At 36.5% G+C, this 22,936-nt stretch overlaps 1 protein-coding gene across 1 annotated transcript in view; it reads right to left on the bottom strand.

The window, feature by feature from the left end:
* Positions 1 to 22,936, bottom strand: part of TTC3 (tetratricopeptide repeat domain 3) — a gene marked incomplete at its 5' end in the record, with an annotated part of 58,925 nt that overhangs the window by 9,644 nt on the left and 26,345 nt on the right. The window contains 18 exons of the mRNA XM_010282754.1: positions 993 to 1,142; positions 1,847 to 1,912; positions 3,780 to 4,680; positions 5,044 to 5,196; positions 5,992 to 6,068; positions 7,464 to 7,520; positions 9,201 to 9,247; positions 9,666 to 9,929; positions 10,743 to 11,057; positions 13,231 to 13,367; positions 14,747 to 14,811; positions 15,611 to 15,703; positions 16,394 to 16,495; positions 16,676 to 16,798; positions 18,423 to 18,549; positions 20,243 to 20,355; positions 21,065 to 21,145; positions 22,228 to 22,365. Of these exons, the coding sequence (XP_010281056.1) occupies positions 993 to 1,142; positions 1,847 to 1,912; positions 3,780 to 4,680; positions 5,044 to 5,196; positions 5,992 to 6,068; positions 7,464 to 7,520; positions 9,201 to 9,247; positions 9,666 to 9,929; positions 10,743 to 11,057; positions 13,231 to 13,367; positions 14,747 to 14,811; positions 15,611 to 15,703; positions 16,394 to 16,495; positions 16,676 to 16,798; positions 18,423 to 18,549; positions 20,243 to 20,355; positions 21,065 to 21,145; positions 22,228 to 22,365 (3,009 nt within the window). The remainder of the gene's footprint in view (positions 1 to 992; positions 1,143 to 1,846; positions 1,913 to 3,779; positions 4,681 to 5,043; positions 5,197 to 5,991; positions 6,069 to 7,463; positions 7,521 to 9,200; positions 9,248 to 9,665; positions 9,930 to 10,742; positions 11,058 to 13,230; positions 13,368 to 14,746; positions 14,812 to 15,610; positions 15,704 to 16,393; positions 16,496 to 16,675; positions 16,799 to 18,422; positions 18,550 to 20,242; positions 20,356 to 21,064; positions 21,146 to 22,227; positions 22,366 to 22,936) is intronic.

Raw genomic sequence — 22,936 nt, 5'->3', positions numbered from 1 at the left:
CGTCGTGTACAAATACATACTAAAATCCAGCTCAAAATCAGTACAGTTACTGTTGTATCAGTACTAACAACCAGGAAGTTACAATTTGTAACAGAGCAAGACAGCGGTGAACCTTATGGCTGCCATAACTACTTAAAAAAAAAACCAAAGTAGCATCAGTGCATCATTAGGAAATATAAAAAAGTATTTTTAAAAAAGTGCCTACAATGCCCGAGGACAAGTTCATGCACCTTGCATACAGCCATGCTTGCAGCTCAACACTTTTTGAGCTCACATTTTTACCAAATATTCATACAGAAAAAATGATGTGAGACTCCATCATCCCTTATAGAAAGGTTTGCCAGGCTACTTGCAGCCAGTGGTAATAAAGATAGAACTCCAGAGCTCCCAAGCTGCAGTACATGTTAGAGTTTACTCCAACACACCATTGGAAAAAAAAAAAAAAAAATTAAACTGAGATTGAGTGACAGGCCCCATTTTACTGAAGATTAAAGAGAGGGCATGGGAAGAGATGGCTTTGGTCTCACCTGAATTATTTTTCTTTTTTAATAGAAAAATTCCTTTTCATGTAGACAAATGGGCAGCCTGTAGCATCTACAGCTTTAACTATAAACTTAATCCCCTCACAGTGATAACAGGCTGATAGTGTTGTTTGGGGACTAATCCTCTTGCTCCCAGACATTTTCAAGGAAACAAAGCCTGTTAGCAAACCCAACAAATCAAGGAGGAGGAAAGAGTCAGCAGTGTAGTGCTTTTTTAGTCTTGGGTATAACCAAAACCAATACCTATCCACTAGATGGAGGCAACCAATATCCTGTGCATTTAAGCATGTTTGAAGGAAGATGACACACAAAAGACTGTGATGTTTGCTGAGTTAAGACTTCACAGCAATGAGGACTACCAGTCAAGTTTCAAAAATGCTGTTGATCAATTACAACCAATCTTCTGAGCCACTGGAGTTTGTCTCACTGCTGCATGGATAAAAGCATTACCTCAGTCTCTTCAACGCATTTTTTTAGGAGCTCTTTCAAAGCACTGATTTCCTCCAAGCTTCGGCTTTGTAACTGTTCATATTTTTCCTGTGCTTCTTTCAGTTGTTCTTTCAACACTTGATGCTCCTTTTCCATACGTAGAATATCCCCCTGAAAATAAATGTTATTAAAAAAACAATCTAGTATCTGTTACCACAGGGCAGCAAACATTCGTGACATCTAAAGGAAACTGTCTACTGTCAGTTGAGATTCAAAATCTTTAGTGCTGTTGGGGTGGGGTTTTTTGTTGTTTGTTGGTTTCGGGGGGTGTTTAAAAGACAGTTGTGTAACAGTTTCATCAGGAAATGAACATTCATGTCTGACCATGAATGAAATATGACAAGTTCAAAGGCCCCATTTTCTCACTTTTATCTCCTTGTACAGACATAAGACTACCATTAACCTCAGTCTGAGCTGTCTATATGCCCAAATGGAGTATTTAAATTATATCTTTGGAGAGGAAATACTATATTTCCCTAAAACATACTTCAACATCTGAATAGCTACAGAACAAAGCTCTAAAACCTTCTTGCTGTGGGCCTACGTGAAGTTTCCAAGAAAAACATCACAGAATACCCTCCAAAAACCAAAAAAAACCCCACCCCTCCCCCCAAGAAACATCCCCAAAACCCCCCAAACAAACAAACAAAAAAAAAGATCCACAAGCCACACATACACCACCAAACAAACCAAAATAAAAAATATCTGTTAAAACATGTAATTTTCACAGGATTTTTATCTTTTCACTACTAAATTTTTGAGCATTCCTTTAACCTTCTTCATGAGGAATATAAACAAATATGCCGGTAACTTACTTGTTGCATTTCAAATGGATGAAAAGGCAAGGTATTAGTTTCCCTATCAGCTACTTCATGATTTACCTAGAATATAAAGAATCATTAGTCGATTAAAAAGCTTTCCAGTTTATAGATATAACTAGTAGGTCAGGTCTATTTTGGAGCTTTTGTACCTAACCTACAATTTTACAAATCCAACTGCATTATGAAGTAGGTCTGTCTACAATGTGAAAAGAAATTACACAATTGTTTCTGAAATGGGACATCAATCTGTAATGAAAGCACTTTTTTTGTTGTGCTCTTTCCCTAGTTTAACTGACCGTGAAGTGTTTATATTGAGAAAAGTTCTCAAGAGTCTTCAAACACAGCTGTGCTCTGAATGTCTGAAAACTTCAGACTTGCAAAACCAGTGTCTGACAGCTCACTGAGGAGCTGTGTTGTGTGGCTCCTCCTAAACTCAAGATGTACAGAAGTGCCTCTACTTAGAAAGGACTAGACTCAAGGACCTTCAGAGTCCCTACTTGTTTTCCTCTAATACCACCCAGTTTATGATGCTGCCATTCTAATAGGCTATTAAAAATCATAGTCAGATAATGTTAAATGCCTTGCTCAACCACACTTTTGCAAACAGAAATGTATCTTGTTGCCTACCGCTCTTTTCATCTCTGCTAACCAGAATTCACTACATGGAAACCTGTGGCCTCTTCTGTTATCTCTTCATTGCATGCATTCAAGAACCAAACAGAAGTCCCATTTTAAAAGCCCAGTCAGCCAAGTGACAAAATTTATCTGCCAAGACTGATGGGAAACTTACTTTCAGAAAAGTTTTCTACAGAAAACAAGCTGGGAAAAAACATGTTAACATCTTCCTAATTTGGAAAGCAATAATTTAAAGACAGCTGTTTATCTTACAGCTATAACCAGCTATTCCTCCCTTAATGACAAGAAACAAATGAAGATATAGAAATCCTCCCCAGAAGTCCCTCTAGCATGTTGGATCATCTCTCAGAGACGCACGTGTGAAACTGCCACATCCATAACTCTGAAAACTTGGTATCTTAATCCAAAATGTTTTCTGTAAAAAAATGCAGTTGTGACCATTGTCTCCCTCAGTTACTTGAGGTGTTTTCATGAGCAGTGTATGCTGATCTAACTCTGGGGTACCATTAAAGAATGAATGCTCTGGCTCCTCTTCGGTTCAGCTGCATGCCCTGCCCCTTTCCTGTTCAGCAATGCTTTCTCTGCCTGTAGGATAAAACTTACTTTATTTTTTTTTAAAAAAAAAAAAACTTCAGGAGGGAAAAGAAAAACATTAGGCAGTTTGCCTCTGAACTCGCCCTTACAGCTGGTCTGCCACTGCAAGACCACAAGGGAGGCATCAGACAGCAACTGTTAGTGTACAAACTATCTAAATCCTCTAATACTGTGAAAGTTAAAACAATAATTGAACTAATTACAAAAAGAAAAATGACAACACAGAAGGACTTTCCTTAACCTCTAAAGCGAAGTTTAAACTGATGTGCACCGGTTCCCTCCTTTGGTCCTGGGTCAAAAAAAAGATCTGCAAAAATTTCAGGCAGAAAAAAATTCAGTGACCATCTCTTTAAAGATTTACAAACAAAAAACATGAGTAGTTGTAGAAAGTGTCAGCAACTTAAACCGCAAGTTCTACGGAAGTTCCTTGTCTGATAAACACCTCACTATCTTTCCAACTCATGGCCTTTCTTTGGGAGATAAGTGCTAGAGAACATTAAATACTACTTTTAAGATTCCTTACATGTGGGTGGCTAGAAGTATTACTTGCATATTTGCTTTTGAAACGTTATACAACATTTGACGCTTTAGGAAGTCATAAAGAAATCATTCAAAAGGGAGTTGCACTTTCCAGTGCTCAATACTCTCATTTATCACTTAAAAGCTCTCAAATAACGGTTCAATTTGAAATTCTTACCTGAACAGCTATCATCCTTGTATGAGGATTGTTTTTCATTAGAGGTATAGCTCTGCTTTCTTTTTCCGTCTTAATAACCTGTATACCACAGTCAGCTTTATTTGTATTATTTGCAACAGCAAAATTGTCTTCATTAAATGTGTTATTGGAGTTCTCCCATTGGCACTGAGGGTCTTGTGTTTCAGTTGGCATAAAACTGCTGAAGACGTATTTTCTGTCTGAAATTGCTGATTCATCATTATCCTGATGAGTTACATGATCAGCATAAATATAACTAGGTCGCTCGGCAACATTTGAAATGAAAGGCATTTGAGAAGGCGCTGGCAATATTTTTTCATATTGATAACCCCAGGAAGCCTGTGGCAAAAATATACTAGGATTTTCAGAATCAAAGCACTTCACTAATATATCTGAAAACGACGACTCATTTTCTATGGTATCAATATTCTGACTACGCAGAGAATGCACCGATTTACATGAAGTAGGAAAAGACCACGGCAAATATTGTGGAGTCTCATAACTTGCTACTGTTAAGTCAGGAGATGTTGATATATGGGGTTGCTTATGATAAGACAGCGGTTTGAATTCCTTAGCAGCTGGATTTAACTGTAGCTTGTTTTGGGAAGAATTTTCTTGCACAGCACAGACTATATCATTTTCTTCTTCATTATCTCCAGTCTCATTTCTGTTTGTATTTTCTTTAATGAGAACGGCATGCTTTCTTAAGCCGATTAGATTATCCACCATAATGAAATGAAGGGATTTCAGAAGAAAAGATTTCAGACCACCTTCATCTTCTACAATCTTTTGAGCTTCTTCAGGGAAATGTTCATATTCCCCAACTAGTAATTTATTATTAATTTCCATAGGGCCATGTTCTTCCAAGACTTGAGAGAAATATCTTGGAAAAAAAAAAAAAAGAGTTGTCATTATTAATCAAAGTTTTTTCATGTAATTCTAAAATCGTATTTCACACTTTATATTTCCACAATAATACTTAAAAGCAAAGAATCTCTAGAACTACTGAAGAACAATCATTTGGAAGTCAGCGTTCTAGCCAAGCATAAAAGTCTTCTGTAATACTGAAAATATGCAATTTTTTTTTCAACTTACTAATTTCAAAGCATTAATACATGACTTCATGTACTTACCTACACATACCAGACCACCAGGACACAAATTCTGGGTTTAATACAATATGTTATAAAAAATACAAAGTAATATTAAACCCTTTAAACTGCTAAGCACAGAAACGTATACATACCCATATAAGCTCTCACAGGTTTGATCTGGGTTATTATCCAGAGGTCTTTGATAACTATTACTACTGGAAATGTCACAGAGAGCTTCAAATTCCTCTAGTTGCCTCCGAAGATATTCTGGGATTACAAATGGTTCATAAGAATTTGTGAAATCTCTGTAGCATTGGGGGGGGGGGGGGGGGGCGGGGGGAGAAAAAGAAAAAAGAGAGAGAAATAAGAAAGAAAGAAGTAGTGTATATGAACAATAATTCTTGCCTCTGAAAAGAACTGTATTTCTCACATATCCTGAAAATACTATGCTGTGTGGTAACTACAGAGTGCTAAAAAATATACCCCAATAGCAAATTTCTTTCTAACAAGCAGAATAAACACTATCCCCAAAATTCTTAACTGTTAAAACTTATTAACTGACCTGTCACTAGCTAATAATAATAATAATAAGGCCTAGCTCTTGCCTAGCAGCTTTCACACCTATAAGCAAGAGCAAAACCAGGCTCAGAATACAAGAGTTTGACTCCCAATTAACACACAAATTCTGAGCAATGCGCTACAGATTATCTGTACATCACAACCTGCTTGATACGGCATGGATGGCCGTAGTTCAGTTGTGACTGATGGAGTATGTACAAATTTACCAATTAATTTCTTGCTACGTTAAAATGGAATGTGAAGCAAGATTTTGCTTGAAAGAATAGCTTCTGGCCTAGAATAAATATTGGGCTGCAGCCTGGCAACCATTTGGTTACTTCCTACATTGTTAAGATGCTTAAAATTCTAATATCCCATACACCTGTCTTGGAAGCAGAGAAGTAACGGCTCTATACTAGCTCATATCAAAAACACTTAGATGTTAATCCAGACTTTGTGTTTCTAAGACTCTGTCTTCTCTGGTACCTGCAAAGCACTTTGGAGTTCGGGCAATAAAAGCCAAGATGCATGATGGTACTTACAAAGTATTCTCTTCTGCAAATATCTTATCTTCTTCTCGCGGTGCTGTACTAACTCCACTGGATAATACTAAAATAGACTAATTAAAAACAGATCATTATTTTTTTATCTCACAAAAGTATATGCAAAATGATCCACTGTAAAGAGTAGAAGTAACTTATTTACACTGAACCTTGTTCCACAACTTTATTATGTTCAGATGCCATATTATGAACTGCAAAACTTAGAATTAACAGTACTAAACCATATTGAGAAAGTTCTGAATTTAAAATTATTAACGTCTTCAGAACTTATTTTGGAAAAAGAAATTGGGATATTCAGCCCAACTTCCCTCTTTTTTTAACCATTTCATCAAAATCCTAGATGTGCCTTAATTTTCAGAGTTTGGATGAAAAAAATGCCAAAACTATAGCTCACTTAGTTAAAACTTTTGTATAACTTCTTTCCACTGGGCTGCACATCAACTGACTTTCTACGAACCCCTTCCTTTACATTTGAGAGCCTTCAAGCTTTAATAATTTTACTAGAATTAAGTCTGAGTTCTCCATAGTTCCACATGGTTTTAATATGACACCTGCTATTCTTATGTGCACCGTTACAAATGTTTAGCTGTCTTTCCATTTTTATTATCTAATAACTTTTGAAATACAGAGACTTGTATAAATGCATCCAAATCAGAAAAAGAAAACCCTGACTGATGAGAACAGGAAAAAAATCTTAAGTTTACTCTTGAAATTCTAGTAAAATTGTAAAAAGGTGGGGGCATGGAGGAAATAAAGAAGATTGTATCTGAAGCTTTCAATAAAGTGAAATCCTAGAAAAGCAGGACAAAAAGACAGTGTAATTTTCAGGTAGGATATTATTCGTAGCAAAATCTATAAAATACTGAACAACAGATAACATTTTTCTGTGCCATAAATGGAACACTCGCATCTTCAGTCACTGATATGCCCATAAAATTATCAGAAAATACAGCTAAAGACATAATTTCAGATCTATTTTTATAAAGTGTAAGGACACATTTTTCCTTCTCAAAATGACTGGTAACGTGTCCTTCTCTGAATTTGCTATTTGTCAGTGCAAAAGAAAATGGAGCATAAAGTATTAATTACATAGTGCGAGCAATGTATCGTATTTACAAGTGTTTTTTCATTTCCCCACATGGGAAATTAAGATCAAAACAGTGATTCAGAATGAAGACAGTGGATAGACTGAACGTATTGGTACCCAGTCAGAGCCAAAGTTATTAATAAATAATTTTTTTCCAAGTTTAGTAATACCTTTTATACTGAATAATTCATATTTTAACAAAACAAAACTGCATTAATTGAGTCTTAACAGCATTATTTTACTTCAGGAAGAACTACTTCAAGAGCCAGTCTCCATAAGATATTTAGGAAAACATCCTCTGTACATGTGAAGGCCAGCAATTCTAAAAAACCTATTTGTAGTAAGCAGCTAAAAAGTTACTGACCCTCGAGTCTTTTGAGTTCTTCTTCCTGTTTTTGTTTTTAACTTTAATAGCATTAGTCTGAAACAGAAAAAAATAAAGTAACTGGTTTTTTCATTAGAATAAAATTATGATGCATTTCCAAAACAAGTATGTAAAATTTTAAAAGCTGCATATTAAAATTCTCATTCTGGTTTGACCAGCAAGATTTACAAGGTTAAGCATGCAATCTTCCCTCGCTCCACTCCATCCCCAGCTGGAAAACACAAAAAGAAACAGATCTTTGCAAGAATTTATCCGTTTTGTTCCTTTTTGTAATTTTCCTCTTTAAACACATAGAACGTTGATTTTTAAAACCAGAATATTTAGTCTCATTTTAGTATTTCAGATGCCAACTCATTACTTATAGCTGAAATTGCATACCTAAGCAGCTGTGACATCCCACACAACACAGTTTCGTTTGGGGAACAAGAAGCAAACAGAACTGTCAAATGTTCTGGTCACTTCAATTTTCTAAGCTATGCAATGATGAAGAACCTAAAATGCATCTTCACTTTTTAATAGGACTGATTACAGATTAACATAACGCTACTAACAGTAACTTAGCAACAGTTTATTTTAGGATATAACTAACACTGGAATAGAAGCAGTTTTATTGTAATGGCTTTCATTTCATTCTTAGATTTCCAATTCATGAAATGAAAAAGCAAAGGATTTCCCACCTTATTAAGATGCATTTTTAATTAATTAACTCCAAAAATTTATTCTGTATCAAAAGTAAATCTTGGTTTTGTATAGATAAATTTATCTGCAGGCTAGAATAATTTTAAATGAGAGTGCCTCAAACACATAATTAACCAAAATACGTAATATACTACTGCCAATTAGAATGGATTTTAATTAAGATACTAATCAAAAAGTGATTTAGAATGATGTACAGTTGAAGACTTATGGTTTGAATCTGAAAAGCATCTATAAATTGTAATGAACAAATACAAAAATATGTCTTAACTCACTTCTAATTTACTTTGCTTATTAGAGGAACAAACATCAAATTCCTAGCCTTACAATTTCCTTAACATCTGAAGGTAAGGGTGGGTTATGCCACCTTCCCATTTGTTGCTTTGGACTATAAAATGTACAGTACAATTAGTGTCCAAAATTATGCAGATTCAACTTAAGCACACTCAGGGAAGAATCACATTTTAAGTTTAGTTGTCATGGTAAGTACGCAGATACAGCTGTTAATAGGAGTCTCTCTGTATATTGTGCACTTTTTTTTTTAATTCCCCAATTATACTTTTAGAGAGACATTTTTTAAGGTTAACACCAAACTGCCGTTATCAAGTACTATGTAAATGCTATTCCCATGCACCTTATTTTCCCTATCCAAAAGAGGTGATACAGCACATCAGTGTACTGTCATCCCCTTTCACAACAACTTCCTCATCCGCATCCTTGAAATGCTCATAATCTCAAAGGTACACTGCTGGTTCGTGTTTTAACCAGGGAGAAAACCCTAACCAAGTATTTTATTGATGGAAGTTTAGGAAAAATGGTACGCAGTCTTCAAACGCTATAAGAGAAGAGGGGGGGAGTGGAAGGGAGAAGATAAAAAAGTAAATCTCTAATCAGGTCTGAAGGATGATGATGTATGTCATCATACAGAGATGCATGTCTGTATTCACTTTTGCACATTTGTAAAACACCACATCATACTTCTTTCTGAGCTTATACCAAACAGACATTAAGTTCACTTACCGATATATTTTCATTTCCCTGTTTCTTTAATATAATGGTAGGGTCATCTATTGAAAGGATAACAAAGTCACATTCGTAAACAATTTTATGTAACTTATATTTGTGAGCTATGAAATTATAATAATTAGTAGTAGTATTTCACCAAAACATCTCAAAGACTGTAGCTGCAGAATCTTTATGCTTAAACTGAAAGATAAATACTTCTTTTGGCTGAACATCACATATGCATAAAGGTAAACTCACGTGCTGGTTGTGGCACATGAAATAAAACAGCAGAATGCAACCTAAAAAAGGGTGGCTTGCCCTTGTGAGGCCGTATTGCATTTTAAGCACTGAACACAGATCCCATAAAATGAAGAGGTTAGTAGTTTGCTGAGGTTTTGGCCTTTTACAGAGCCCATCAAATGTGGTGTAACAACAGACAAAATACAATGCTTGTAAGAATGATGACCTTTGCATACTTACGCATTTTATCAAAGAATTCATCTAAAGCCTGATGAAGAACTGGAAAATTTTCTCTGTTGTCTTCTAACAGCCATATAAAACAACGGGTTTTCTCTAGGGGTGGTTTTAAGAAATAATCACAAATTTCTTGGTCTTCAGAACTAGCTGTCACGTAGTCAAATTTATTACCATACTTATCATTCCAGAGTGTAGTTAAAATAGAAAGGTCAAGCTCTCTTAAAAATGGTCCATATTGAAGGAGAAAGTTCTTTGTAGCTGTCAGACCTAAAAGAGATGGAAAAAAACCATTTCATTCCAGCTTTAGAGTTTTAGTGCTTACAGTGTGATATTCCTCTTCAAAGAGGAACAGTTTGTTCTAAAAATTAAATATACAGTAGCTGAAACATTATGTAAAACCTTTCATGTCTTGAAAATGCAAACAAAAATTATACATGGCATTTATATAAGTTTTACTCAACACCAAATTATTATTTGTATCGTAAGTCTATATAAATTCCTTTAAGGACATGAATGCAACAGAACAGAATTAAGAACCCAAATCTCATCCACGGTTTTGGCAACCTATGTCCATTTTGCCCGCAAAAACAAACTTCTACCTTCATCCCATTATAAATTCAATAGGAAACTACACAGCAAGGCAACCCTACCAAAGAGCACCAAGTTAAATAACTTCGAAGTTATACAGTCAGCTAAACTTTTATGACAAAAACCCTACCATGATTTACTTTCCAGAAAAAAATTATTTATGCAAATACTATCATTTAAGCCTATTCTGGAATTTGAAGACTTAGAAAATTGAACAGATTTATTTTTTTTCTTTCCTACACAGACAAAGCTCTGTTGGTATTAGAATCCTTTAGCTGCAGAGACAAGACAGGTTGTTCCTGTGTTACCAATGGTCATTTTTCTCTAGAAATCCTGGCTAAGGATCAAGTAAATAAAAAAGAGGAAAGCTTTACTTTACCATTTAAAGTTAAGAAAGCAAGACTGGAAAATGGGGAGGCTATCTTTTCATCTGTAAACTGAACAATTATGACAGGGTAAGGTCTTCTGCTATTACATAAACATACAGCCTACCCAAGTTGTTAAGATGTTTCAGCCATTTGTGTAATTTGGGATCCACTTCTTCCAGCTCACACAGCACATGGATAAAACCCCTTGTTTTTACTCTGTTTTTTTCCTGAATTAAGTAACTGATGAGCTGCTCCATCACTTCATGTGACATTCTATTAGTTTTGGAATACGACGTGTAATCCTCCTCGCTGATTATAAACCATGAAAGTAATTCCTTTAATAGTTTGGAAGCATCATGAACAGCTGTTTTTATTTGTTCAGCATTTCGACTGATATGCTGCAGGACTTGATCACCAGCATATAGATCTTGAAAACAACCTATAATGCGATTAAAAAAAACAACACAACAAACAAAACAAGATTTCATGTCTGTTTACCACAATTAAAAACATCAACTTCAAAGTACAGATAATTTGGACTAAGTGGTGTTTTTAATTATTTGTTTTATCACAACACTGAAAATTACAGAATAGATAACTTTCCACGTAAACTAGCCTTAACATTATGAATTTGACACAACATTGTTTTAAATTTGTTTTACACAAAGAAACAATCTTTAGCATCCTAACTAGATTTCAGTTAGAAAAAAAAAAAAAATTTACCTAACAGTAAAAAAAAAAAACAAACAACCTACCAGTAATAGTAGCTTCAAGCAATTGTCTATACAGATTTAACTGTGTTGGCTGCATGCCAGCCCTGATGCTTGGGGGAATTCTGTCTGCATCAGTTCTCAGAGCAAAGGCACACTTTTGAATGCCCAAGTATACACCTAGTAGCAAACCTTTACCCTGACCCTGCCACTGGTTCTTTGTAGAACAAGAGTAAAAAAGGTTACTGGCTCATATCAGCCTTCACCTTTCGTTATTTTTCAAGACCACACATTTATAGAAGGCCACTTTCAGAGCTTAACTGACAGCAACCATAGTCAAAAGATACAGATCTGAAAAGAATTTTTAAAAAACAGACCACTACATATTACACCTGGAATAATTAATCATTGTAACACAAACAGTTCCAGGCATACTGACAGATTCAATGAACTCTACTGGTATTAGCCATGCCTTAGTTTATCCTGCAGGAGTCTGCATTAAAAACCTCTGTATCTTAAAAATGTGCATACAAACAAGTGCTCCTCTCCAATAAACAAGTGCTCCTCTCCAATTTATAAGCAGATTTGTTCTTATTTAAAGGTAGCTATGGCTGCTAATAAAACAAAACATCCCTTTGTGATCTAGCTCTCCCTACAATTGGTCTCTCAACATCTCAGACAGCTTGGGAGATTAAATTAGAAGTTCTTTTGAAAGATATCCTCATGAAATTTCCCCAAGCGAAAAAACAGGGTAACAGACAGCTTGTCTCCAAAGACATGCAAGACTTGAATTTTATTACAGAATTAACTCAGGACAAATTAAAAAGGTTAGCCAGCATGAATGCACAGATATTTGCAGAACTGTGTTAAAGTTGCTTCGTGTTGACATATTCCTGCATCAGGTGTCCCAACTTTTACCCACAGTACTGCAGGGTGAGTGCTTTTGTCACACCAAACGCATTTTTAGTTCTTAGAGGTTTTAAGGACATTTGGGATAGTCAAGAGATATACATGTGAGTGAGTGACCTGCAGTGGATCCAAGAGCCAGAACTAAAGATAAGCTATTGGAAAGAAGAGAGCCTAGACTTAAAAAAAACAACACAAAGTCAACTGAGCATTATTTTGGAAAATGACATAGAAGCAAAATTAGTAATCTATGGTGCCAACGGAAGGGACTGCTCAAATAAAACAGTTAAGGGAAAAAAAAAACCCTAAAAATATTAGCACCTGAGTGTTTTATGGAGAAAGTGCCAGGATATGCCATTGAACTGGCAACAGTGTTCTGGAGAACTCAGGGTATGGCATGTATGGGATGAAAAAGGGCCCGCAAAGTATTTAATGTGGAATTCTACAAGGAAATTACTGTGAGCACTATTTTAAAGTTAGTAATACAGACAAAAATTTATTAGAAAATTTACAAATCACCTATTTTTGTTTGCACCATAGCTTGCCCTAATACAAAATGCAGTGGAAGTTCAAACCTCTAAAATACATTTATACTGCAACATAACTGGAATACAAAAGCTGAAGCATTAACTGACTGCGTACTTATAGGATATAGTTCATTCTTTATCTGAGATGCAGTTGGGTTTTCTCTGTAGCAGTGTCCCAACTTGCTGGGCATAAAGTTTTTTCTGAAAGCACTTTTAAATAGATTAATTTGGAATTTGAGCCTTTGCCCTCTTCAGGCTGCTTCTTCATGAACCAATGAAACAAGAATAAAGGTTTTCTAAAAGGAACTCAACCATACACTAACATCTTAGAGTTACTTAGAACTGCAAGTCTTTAAGGGGGGGATTATGTTCAATATTAGTACTCTGCTATAATTTTACTTAGGACATTCAGAATGCTACTTATGCTACCTCGTGATAACTTAGAACAATAACCTATACTTCCACATACCACTGTGATGACTGTATTGAGATGCTTCATTTCCCATCTGGTTTTCTTCTATTTTCTTTTTAGCAAAATTCTGTGCCTCTTCTCGTGCACGCTTTCTTCGTAATTTTTTTTCTTGTTTAATTTTTAACTTCCTAAGACTGAAAAAAGTAATTATACAGTGAGCCTAACATTAGCTGAGGTAAGTTGCCGAAGGAGGTAGACACATCTCAGTTATTTCCCATGTCTTACAATAGCTATAAGCTCAGTTCTACTATAAAATATTATGCTCTAAAGTACAACCATAATAAAGCTATTTTTCATTTAGAAGTTAAGAGACCACTAAAAATCAAGTATGGAAGTGTAAGAATGCAAGATGCAATAATTTCTACTCCAATTAATGTTGTCTGAATTAGGATTAACTGAATACTGTAAGTTTTTTTTTAATTTATAACTCAGCATTTTGAATGACATGGTTACATTTGAATTTCCTTAAATTTTAAAAATTAATTTTGTTTATCCTCTCAGCATGATTCCTCGTTATTTATAACCTTACTTGACCAAAAAGTGTAAACTCAATTATGTCAAAGGTACAACTGAAATAACATCGTTATATGTTGTTTTTATTTACACTTTCTAAACATTCATACAAAGTTGGTTAGATAGTAAATGTTGTGGAACAGTGGTGTTGAACTTATGCCACATCGCAGTATCTCTCCCATCCAGCTAAAAATCTTGCTGAGTTTCTTCCCTCTAGCAAGGGGAAGGAATAGAACAATGCTTGTAATCTCAGACTGAAAATAGAGGTGGTATCCTAATATAGTTACACTCAACTTGCACTGCATGTATAATTAAGACACTCAATCCCTTAAGAAGAATATCAGACACCCGTTCTTTTAGCATTCCAATTGATAAGTATCTTAGTACAAATGAAAGACATGTATGGAGAGCAAAAGTAAACAAACAGTCCTCAAGTTCTGCACACAGCCTCCAGATCACACTTTCCCCAAATAACATGTTACTTCCCCGCCCACAGACTTCACAATGAAATTAGGTTTCACTTAAAGATGACTGCAGCAATTTATATATTCAAAAACTATTGGTTCAAATTGCCGGGGAGTCCATGGTGCAAAGGACAATTTATCCCTCAATACAGAGGTGCGGAAAATCAGATTTGCATCAACTCATCTGCTGTACGTTTGAAAAAAGTTTCCTGTGAGCAAACTTAAAAAGTTGTTTTTAAAGAACTGTATGACCACTAGACAGGTACCAAGAATTTATTCAGCAACACCAGTTAATGCCTTCCTGTGCTCATGTTATACATCTGTAGCTCTGCATCTTCTTTTACAAGTTAATTTAAATGCTTTTGTAATTGGATCATATTGTATTTTACCAGGCTTTTTAATTTATCAGAGGCAAAGGGCAAGAACAGCTTTCTGAAGTATTTGTGGTATTTCAGCAATTCTTAAAAAGGTATGAAAAGCAATCTTAGAGAAATCTGTTTTGTTCTCAAATTAGTTTTAAAAAGTAGAGAGCTTACCTTGAACACTTCTGTTTAATACTGGCTCTTGGTGGTTCCTTCTTTTTTGTGATTTTTTGTTCAAACTACCAAAGTAAGTGACATCTTATTAATTAAATTTGGGTAACAATGCACCATTGCTGTACTCAAAACCTAGGGACATTTGATGTTTTGGAAAGCAGTAAAAGTAATACCACAGGAGAGATAACACAGCCTACATAAGCCTTATGAAGGTCTAAGGAAAATTATCTGCTACTGCTACAACTCGGTATACAGCAACACATCTTTACCCACAGAAAAGACAGGGTGAAAGATAACACAAAGTCAGGAAGAACTGAAGGCTGTTTTGCTATATAAAGTTTGCCAGGAAGCACACTTTGTAATTTTGGTGTGGGGGTGTTTGGTTTTTTTGTTTGTTTGTTTGTTTTTGGTTTTTTTTGTTTTTTTTTGCATCTCAGACCAATACTGCTCTGGGAAGAAGTATCCTTCTTCCTGTGACTCTGTAGAGGGTTAAGAGCACTCTTCCAATGCAATTATTTCAATTAGCAAGATCGGAGTTAAATTAACAGTTCCTTTCATATCACACAAGGTAAATAAAAAAGAAAGTTCCAGTTCCCATCCATGACAATTCTAACCAACAGCATAATGTTCTATTTTGTTCTATAATTGTCCCATCCATGACAATTCTAACCAACAGCCTGCTCCACTGAATAACAGGTAAGAAGACAACAGGCAATTAGTATTCCTAAATAATGCTCAGATTCTGTAGTTAAAATAGCATATTACTTATGAGTTTGCAGTTACATTCTCATCTTCACTTTATCTCCTTCACCAGAGTGAATATTTTAAAGATTATTTTCATATTATATATGAACATTTACTTACTTCACATTTTACCAGACCAGAAGAACTGTAAATAACTATTTTTGAAATAAGGCCTGTACAATCAGGAGTTAAACACAATTCTTGAAGAAAATCCTGTAGGAGAAAATGATACACACAGCAAAGACTTTTAAATTCATACAAAATCTGTGTTCTTATACAGATTAGGGTTTCTTAATTTGAAGTGACCAAGGTAATTAAAGCTAGCACAGCCCTAAACTCTTACTGGATGAGGAAAGCAAGCGACAGCTGACTTGGCAAGGACTGCAAATTAAAAGGATCCTAGATCTGTCGCATACACCTTTTATTCCCAAAGCTATAGCAAAGCCCCTCTTCCTCCAACTTCACATTCAAGAGTCAACTTTAAGAATATTCTTTTATGAGTTTGTATTCTGCCTGGACTTCCCTTCATTTTATACCGGCTGCTGATACCGTATTTTGTAAAATTCCTTTAGACATACTCAATGTTGAACTGTTGCGTCAACAGCAAGACTGTAGAAGGAATAAAACTTCCATTTGGAAGGACATAAATGATGCAAAATAAACAAGCTAAGCATACTAAGCCTTCACACAGACAGGCCTTTCTTCTCTAGACAACAGCAAGCTTTACCCACACCTGTATGTCAGACAATTTAGCAAGAGACTCCTTTCCTGACTTTCCTCCTGCCATTGTCATGAAGGTGAGACATCAGGCCGTAGCACTGCACTTATCACAAACCAAAGGAATGCTATAATCTTGACTTAAAAAGGAAAAATAAAATGCTTATAGTCTGACAGAGCTCTTACCTTATCATTTTTATCACTGTAGTTTGTTGTTTTCAATTTTTTCCAACAACTGATATGAAAATCCACTCTACATTGCTGACAGCAAGTAATACGTATAAAACCCTAATATTGAGAAAAAGTATGAATTTAACACTTTTTTTAAAAAAAAGATAAAACAGTGCACAACTTAACAGTGGATAGGGTAAGATGGTGTATTCCAGATAGCTCTTTAATATGAAAGGGGGCAGAAAACATGTAAACACGAAGTTTTATTTCCCAAACCCTTTTAAACTAAAAATTTACCTTAAAGTCCGGGTCTGTAAAAAATATTTGGATTTTGGAGTGGCCATGGCATTGCTGATATCGACAAATTGCATCTGGTTCTGGAGGGAACTTGCATTCCTCAATACAATTCTTTAAAATCAACTGAGAAACACAAAATGATGTAAGACAAATTGCACAAAAACCAGGAAAAGATTCGGTATCTACTTACAAACCTCTAGGGAATTCTGCAGTGAAACACGTATCTCTTTTTGAACAGCAGACAACTAATACCAAAGGAACAACTCTTTTCTAGTAAAAGCTACGGGGGTTTGTCCTTTTCTCGCAATATTCAAAAGCCCATTTGAGCTGCTATCAGCTCAGCACCCTTAGCTTCCCTGCATGCAGGTTTATCTTGGACCAGCGTTTTACATGCTGACCAATTCCAAACACAAGAGAATATAGTAAGTTTTTCCATTGCCAGAATGATGAGCCAGCTTACACAGATAACGTGACAAAAATGGGAGCATGTGCTCATTTCCACCATTTCAGGAGTGCCTCACCTGGCTTCTGGGTTACACAGTCAAGTACATTCCTAGGGACAGCTCAGACCCGACCCTGCACTGCAGCTAGTGAGATCTCCCAGAACAGCGTAAAGACGTTACAGTGACTTTACATAAAGTCAGCTCAAGTCCCACAGGGTTGTCACTCAGCCCAGATTAATAAAACGTTACTATAAACAAACAGACCACCAGTTACAGCCTTTCAGATATTTGCATTCTGCCCTCCAGAAGTCCCAGACCGCTACTGTACTAATGTGGCCAGACTACTGTAGTGTCAGCTGGGGGTCTACGAGAAATCTTTAGGTCATTTTTTGTTTAGGAATCAACAGTACTGCTGCTTCTACCAGAAACAAAACAGGTCAGTATAGTATAGCCAGGGTCATACACTGAATAACCTGTTTTATGGTTATTTTATATATATATTTGTATATATATATAAAAATGCATGTTTTACTGTGTCAAACTGCCTCCATGCAGAGGAGCTCATGCGTCCTGCCTCTCATGGCATGGTTTATCCAGAAATCTTTCACAAATAACAGTGACTCATTTATAGTTTAACAACAACAATATTAGTAATAATTAAAAAAATAAAAAGCTGTTAAGTGTGAGAAAGCCATTTGTAATGTCAGAATGACAAGTTAAATTTTTCAAATCAAACTGGGAATTTCACTATACAACTCCCACTGCATCGACCAAGAACTATATGGTCAAACTCTCCTATTTGGTTTTAAATATAGCACCACTGCTGCAATTTTGAGCTTTACATTTTTGCTAATTCAAATTTTTAACTGGTTCTCTCCAGCATTATGTTGTGTATAGTAGTCACATCTACTTAAAGTTTGGTAACTACAAGTTAACGCATTATGAAACACTTGGAGCAGATCAGAACCATGTTACTACATAGAAATACCCAAGCACAGAACATGACACAGAGCCCCTGCCCTCGTGCTGTGAATGGGATGCTTCCCAGGTGCTCAAATCTGTTTTCACAAGAAGAGTTCTGCTCTACAAAGACCAGGCCTTGTGGCCAAAAAGCCTCTAGACAATGAGCAGGAGCACTGGCACCAGCTGTCCCAGGCTAAAACCTCCCTTTCGTCCCCCACCTTTCTTTGGTTTTGACAAGGGGGGACGTAGAGAGGAGGATGACAACCTTCCCCGCTCCCCACCCGAGAAGGCCATTTGGCAAAACAGTTTTTTACACTTTTTTTTTTTTTTTTTAAACATACCTGTAAATTCTCTGTTCGTGTCTCTTCAATGACCTGAGATGTTGTGGGCCAAGTTAATACTCCAGGTACAATCTTGTGATTAACCATTATTTGTGATTTCACAAACTGATCAAGGGCATCCGAAAATCTGAAGTTTGAAACAGGTACAACATGTCCAGATCGTACATGAGTAACTTCTACATGGCCTGCAATACTTTCATGATTCATTTCATGATCCAAGGAAAAAAACACCGTAACTGTATGTGGAATGTAAGAGCACCTGGTTCATTAAGTTATCTGCTTAAGGACTCTTCAAGGTGCGGGCCAGTAGAACAGCCTGGGTAAGGGGCCCAGAGTCCAGGCAAGGATATGAGGCAGACCGAGAGGGTGAGGGCATGCATATGTTCACAACTGACCTTCAACCCTGATCGGCCAAGGAGGAGGCACAGGACTCTGCTACCTATACTTACGTTTTACTTGAGTTCAGGTAGTGCTAGACATGGGAGCTGCTCTGTCTGGGGTAGTCTGGGTGGCCAGCGGTGTTGGGGTGTGGGGGCATGTGTGTGCATGTGTAAGGAAAAAAAGTGTGAGAAACAGCCCTTCAAGCACCAAGGTAAGAGGGAGGAGGGGAGGAGGTGCTCCAGGCACGGAGCAGAGATTCCCCTGCAGCCCCTGGAGAGGACCCTGCTGGAGCACACAGCCACCCTGCAGCCGCGGAGGACCCCTGCCACAGCAGCTGGGTGAGGCCCCACACGGCGGCAGGCACTGACCACAAACCCCGCTCCACACCCACCCACGCCACGGGCGAGGAGGAGGTAGAGGAGTCAGGAATGAGTGAGTGAACCTGAGACTGGGATAAAGGGAGGGTAGGGGGAAGGTTATTTTAGTTTGGGTTTTTTTCCTATACTTTGTTTCCCACCATCCAGCTCTATTTTAAGAAGACAATAAATTGAATTATTTTTCCTCCAGTTGAGTCTCTTTTGCCTGTGACTGTAACTAGCAAGTGATCTCCCTGCCTTTATCTCAACCTCTGGGCTTTTTCATCTTATCTTCTCCCCCTCTCCCATGGAGGAGGGGGAGTGGAAGCGCAGCTGGGTTAGGGTCTGGCAGCCAGCCATGGTCAACCCACCACAGGCTCCACCCACGGGGGATTTTGATTAAGTAGAGCAATACAGTGATATAGTGAAATCACGAGACAAGCACAACATAGCAATTGCAATACACAGTTGAATCAATACAAGCATGATTCCCGTTACCGGTCTCTATATGCTTACCGTCAGGACTCTGGGAAGAACTACTGCCAGGAATAGGCGGGTTGAAGCCAGCTGAAGCCCTTTGCTCTCAAGTTTATTAGTTGTCCCGTTTCTGCACTTCACGTTCCGCTGAGCCACACATAGACTCCCCCCCTCCCCCGTGCTGGTCTGGCCAGCTCAGGAAGACATTCCTCTTTATCTGTCTCGGGGAACCGATGACTCGCTGGTGCAGCTGCCTTATCTAAAACCAAGGTTACCCTCCAGCCTCCCTGGTGTTGAGATAAGCTTTCTTTGTGATACATTCTTCCCCGAGATCATCATTTTTTGCCCTTCTCCTATGAACTCTCCTTCAGTGCAGGGATGTGCTGGTCGGTCATATCCCCACGCCCTGGCGTCTGCTCGACTCAGCGGCTGCCATTACATCCTTAGCAGTAACGAACTTGAAGTCGTAATGAATCAGTCTGATATATGAATTTAGTGATTAACAAAGAATAATTAAAAAAAAAAAACCAACAACAAACCTCACACATGGTTTCTCAAATAAAAATATTTTTTGTCTCAAATATTGAAGCTTTACATTATACCAACCTGTTTTGTCTGAGGTATACTTTTCCAATTCCATAGTATGCCAAACAACCAAATCTTTCTTCCTGGTACTGTTCAATTATTTTCTTAAACTGGTCTTCAGCCTTTGTCAATGCCTTCAAAATAAATTTAAGACAAAAATATGTGACACTCTGCCAGAAGCTTTTCACTTTTCCTGTCCTTTTTTTTCCTCCAGGAGAGTGGGTCAGTATGCCCTATTCTTTGATCAGTCTTATGAACAGTAAAGGGAATTAGGCAACAATCACCCACAAAGGCTTCCCTTTTTTAAAAAAAGAAACTTGTTCTATAAACATGGTCTCCCTCTGAAATAATGGAATTAAATGATTGAGCTCACTAAGCTAGAAACACCCAGACACTTTTAAATTCATTTTAAGACACTGAATATTTTTAAACACTGCAGAAAAAAAAAACAAATCACAAAAAAGCTTCAAATAACTCACACTTCTGTTTTAGCGTTTTCCAGAACCAAAAGCATTCTCTTTCTCTTGCTTTAGAAGCAGAATATTTGTGTTAGAAATACTAGTGCGTAACTACATTACAACCAAGAAAAATAGTTGACTATACTTCATTAATACTTAAGAATCTCATTTGAAAGCTGAAAAAAAAATTTTTATTTGGTAGCTTAATTTATCAAAAACCATTAAAAGATCTAGTCTCAGATATTAAATGGTATGATTTTCCAAAATGTGACAAAAGCTTTCCTTCCCTACTCATTTTATGTCTGTTAAGAAGAGACAAAAATAGATAGCCAACTATCCGAAGTAGAATTTTAAATAAAGGCAATATAATGGCTTAATGTCATACCTCAGGCTGTCCTATTCCAAGAAGAGCAGTGGCATGTCCATAGATGATTACAACATAATTAATAATACGAAGATTCAGTTGCTGCAAATAAAGTCAAATTACAGTAATAGTGTGCACAAAACACTTTGCTTGTAACTAGAACATTACTGTCTACTGTGAATCAAAGATCTTCACTATAACAGAGGTAGGAAACTTTTTTCTCATCCTTCTTATCACAGCCTCTACCCAGATTTATGTTACAATTAGCATAAAAATTGAAGGTTAACTACACCTTTACTGATGGTCATTTGGCACCTCTATGTATTTCAGTGTGATACATCCTGAAACATCTGCTTTTAGAAATGCTGTAACTACAGGCCTTACTATGTTGACTTCATGCAGTGCAGTGTGTCTTTGTTATATTTCATGTTCAGAATTGAGCAGATTTTGTTTCTTTTTTTTTAAATAAAAATTTCTTAAAAAAAAAAAAAAGCCAAACACAACCTTTCTCAACCTTTTTCTTCCTAATAAACTGGGTCACAATTCCAGATGGATTGGTGCATTACTTGCTTGGACAGACTTCTTGCTGGCACTGCAACAGCCCTTACTAAAACGGGAGCTTGAAACAGTGACGCATGCGCACACATATTGTCACACAAATTTAATACTACAGTACGATAATTTAAAGAAATCTAGAATGACAAATGGGTCAGTGCCCGACTGGCTAGATACATATACACAAAATATCACAGTATTTGCCATTAAAGAGTTATCTCACCTGAAGAATATAAATTCTTTTTACTCTACATCATTATGAATAAAGGTTAAGCTGACAATGGGCGGTAGTTCCTTATCAAATAAGCTATTTGATAAGAATATCTTATTATTCTTGTAAGAATATTATTTTGGTAAATATTTTTTAGATTGCATCTAGAAATGCACATGTATGCTGAACATTACAAAAACACATCCTATGCTACTATGGACTTTTTTAATCCTGTTCTCAATTTTTCTCATTTGTAAGCTCCTTGGCATACATATCAGTGAAACACCTGGCACTGTAGTCAACATCACAAGCAATAATTCAATTATAATGATTATTTTGGTGGAAGGAAGGAATGAAACACGGATTGAAAGCATAAACCTCTATTACCCTAATAACTAAGTTATTCCTCTCAACTTACCTTTAATTCTGAAGGATTTAGAATGGTCAACAATTGTGAAAAGGCTTGTTCAGCACTGTGACACCGCTGGTCCATCAAGGCTGTATAACCATCATGAACAAGGGATTTAACCTCCTCTGGCAACATAGTTAAATCCACCTAAAATATTTAGGAAAACAGTAAGTCCAAAACAAAATAGTCTTCCCTCCCCCCTTTTTTTTTTAGAGCAAGCAAGCTTTGCCAACAGACAACTGTTAAAATTCTGTACTTCCTACCATTTTAGCATAATTTCACTTTTAAAGCAGCAAATCAGGTACATTTTAATAAAACTGTTGTAAATACAACTTCCAGAAAATTAAGATTTTCACAGACCTACTGCTGCTAAGCTCTTAAAAAAAAATCTAGGTTTTGTTCTAAGTTTAGATCCTTTTCTCTCCGTAAAGTTTCAAGTTTAGTTCAAGCATCAGTTTAACCCTTCTTACATATAAAAAACCCAACAAAACACAAAAATAGACTTATGCTTTTCTTCACTTGTACACTTCAGTTGTGTACAAACATTTTTGAAAAATCTGAGAACTATCTCCTCCTGCCTATGCTTTCTCTCCATCTAGGTTAATAGTTAACACTAGAAGGTTTCAGAATGCATTGTGTTACTAGCGTTTCACTACAGATACTTCCTGAACTCTGCAGGAATTTCCAGCAGTGAGACTGTAAATCAAGGCAAGCAGTT

This window comes from Phaethon lepturus, unplaced genomic scaffold, assembly GCF_000687285.1.
Source record: "Phaethon lepturus isolate BGI_N335 unplaced genomic scaffold, ASM68728v1 scaffold7622, whole genome shotgun sequence".
In the NCBI taxonomy this organism is placed as follows: domain Eukaryota; kingdom Metazoa; phylum Chordata; class Aves; order Phaethontiformes; family Phaethontidae; genus Phaethon; species Phaethon lepturus.
The sequence above is the reverse complement of the archived record's forward strand: the minus strand, read 5'-3'. Positions and strand labels throughout refer to the sequence as shown.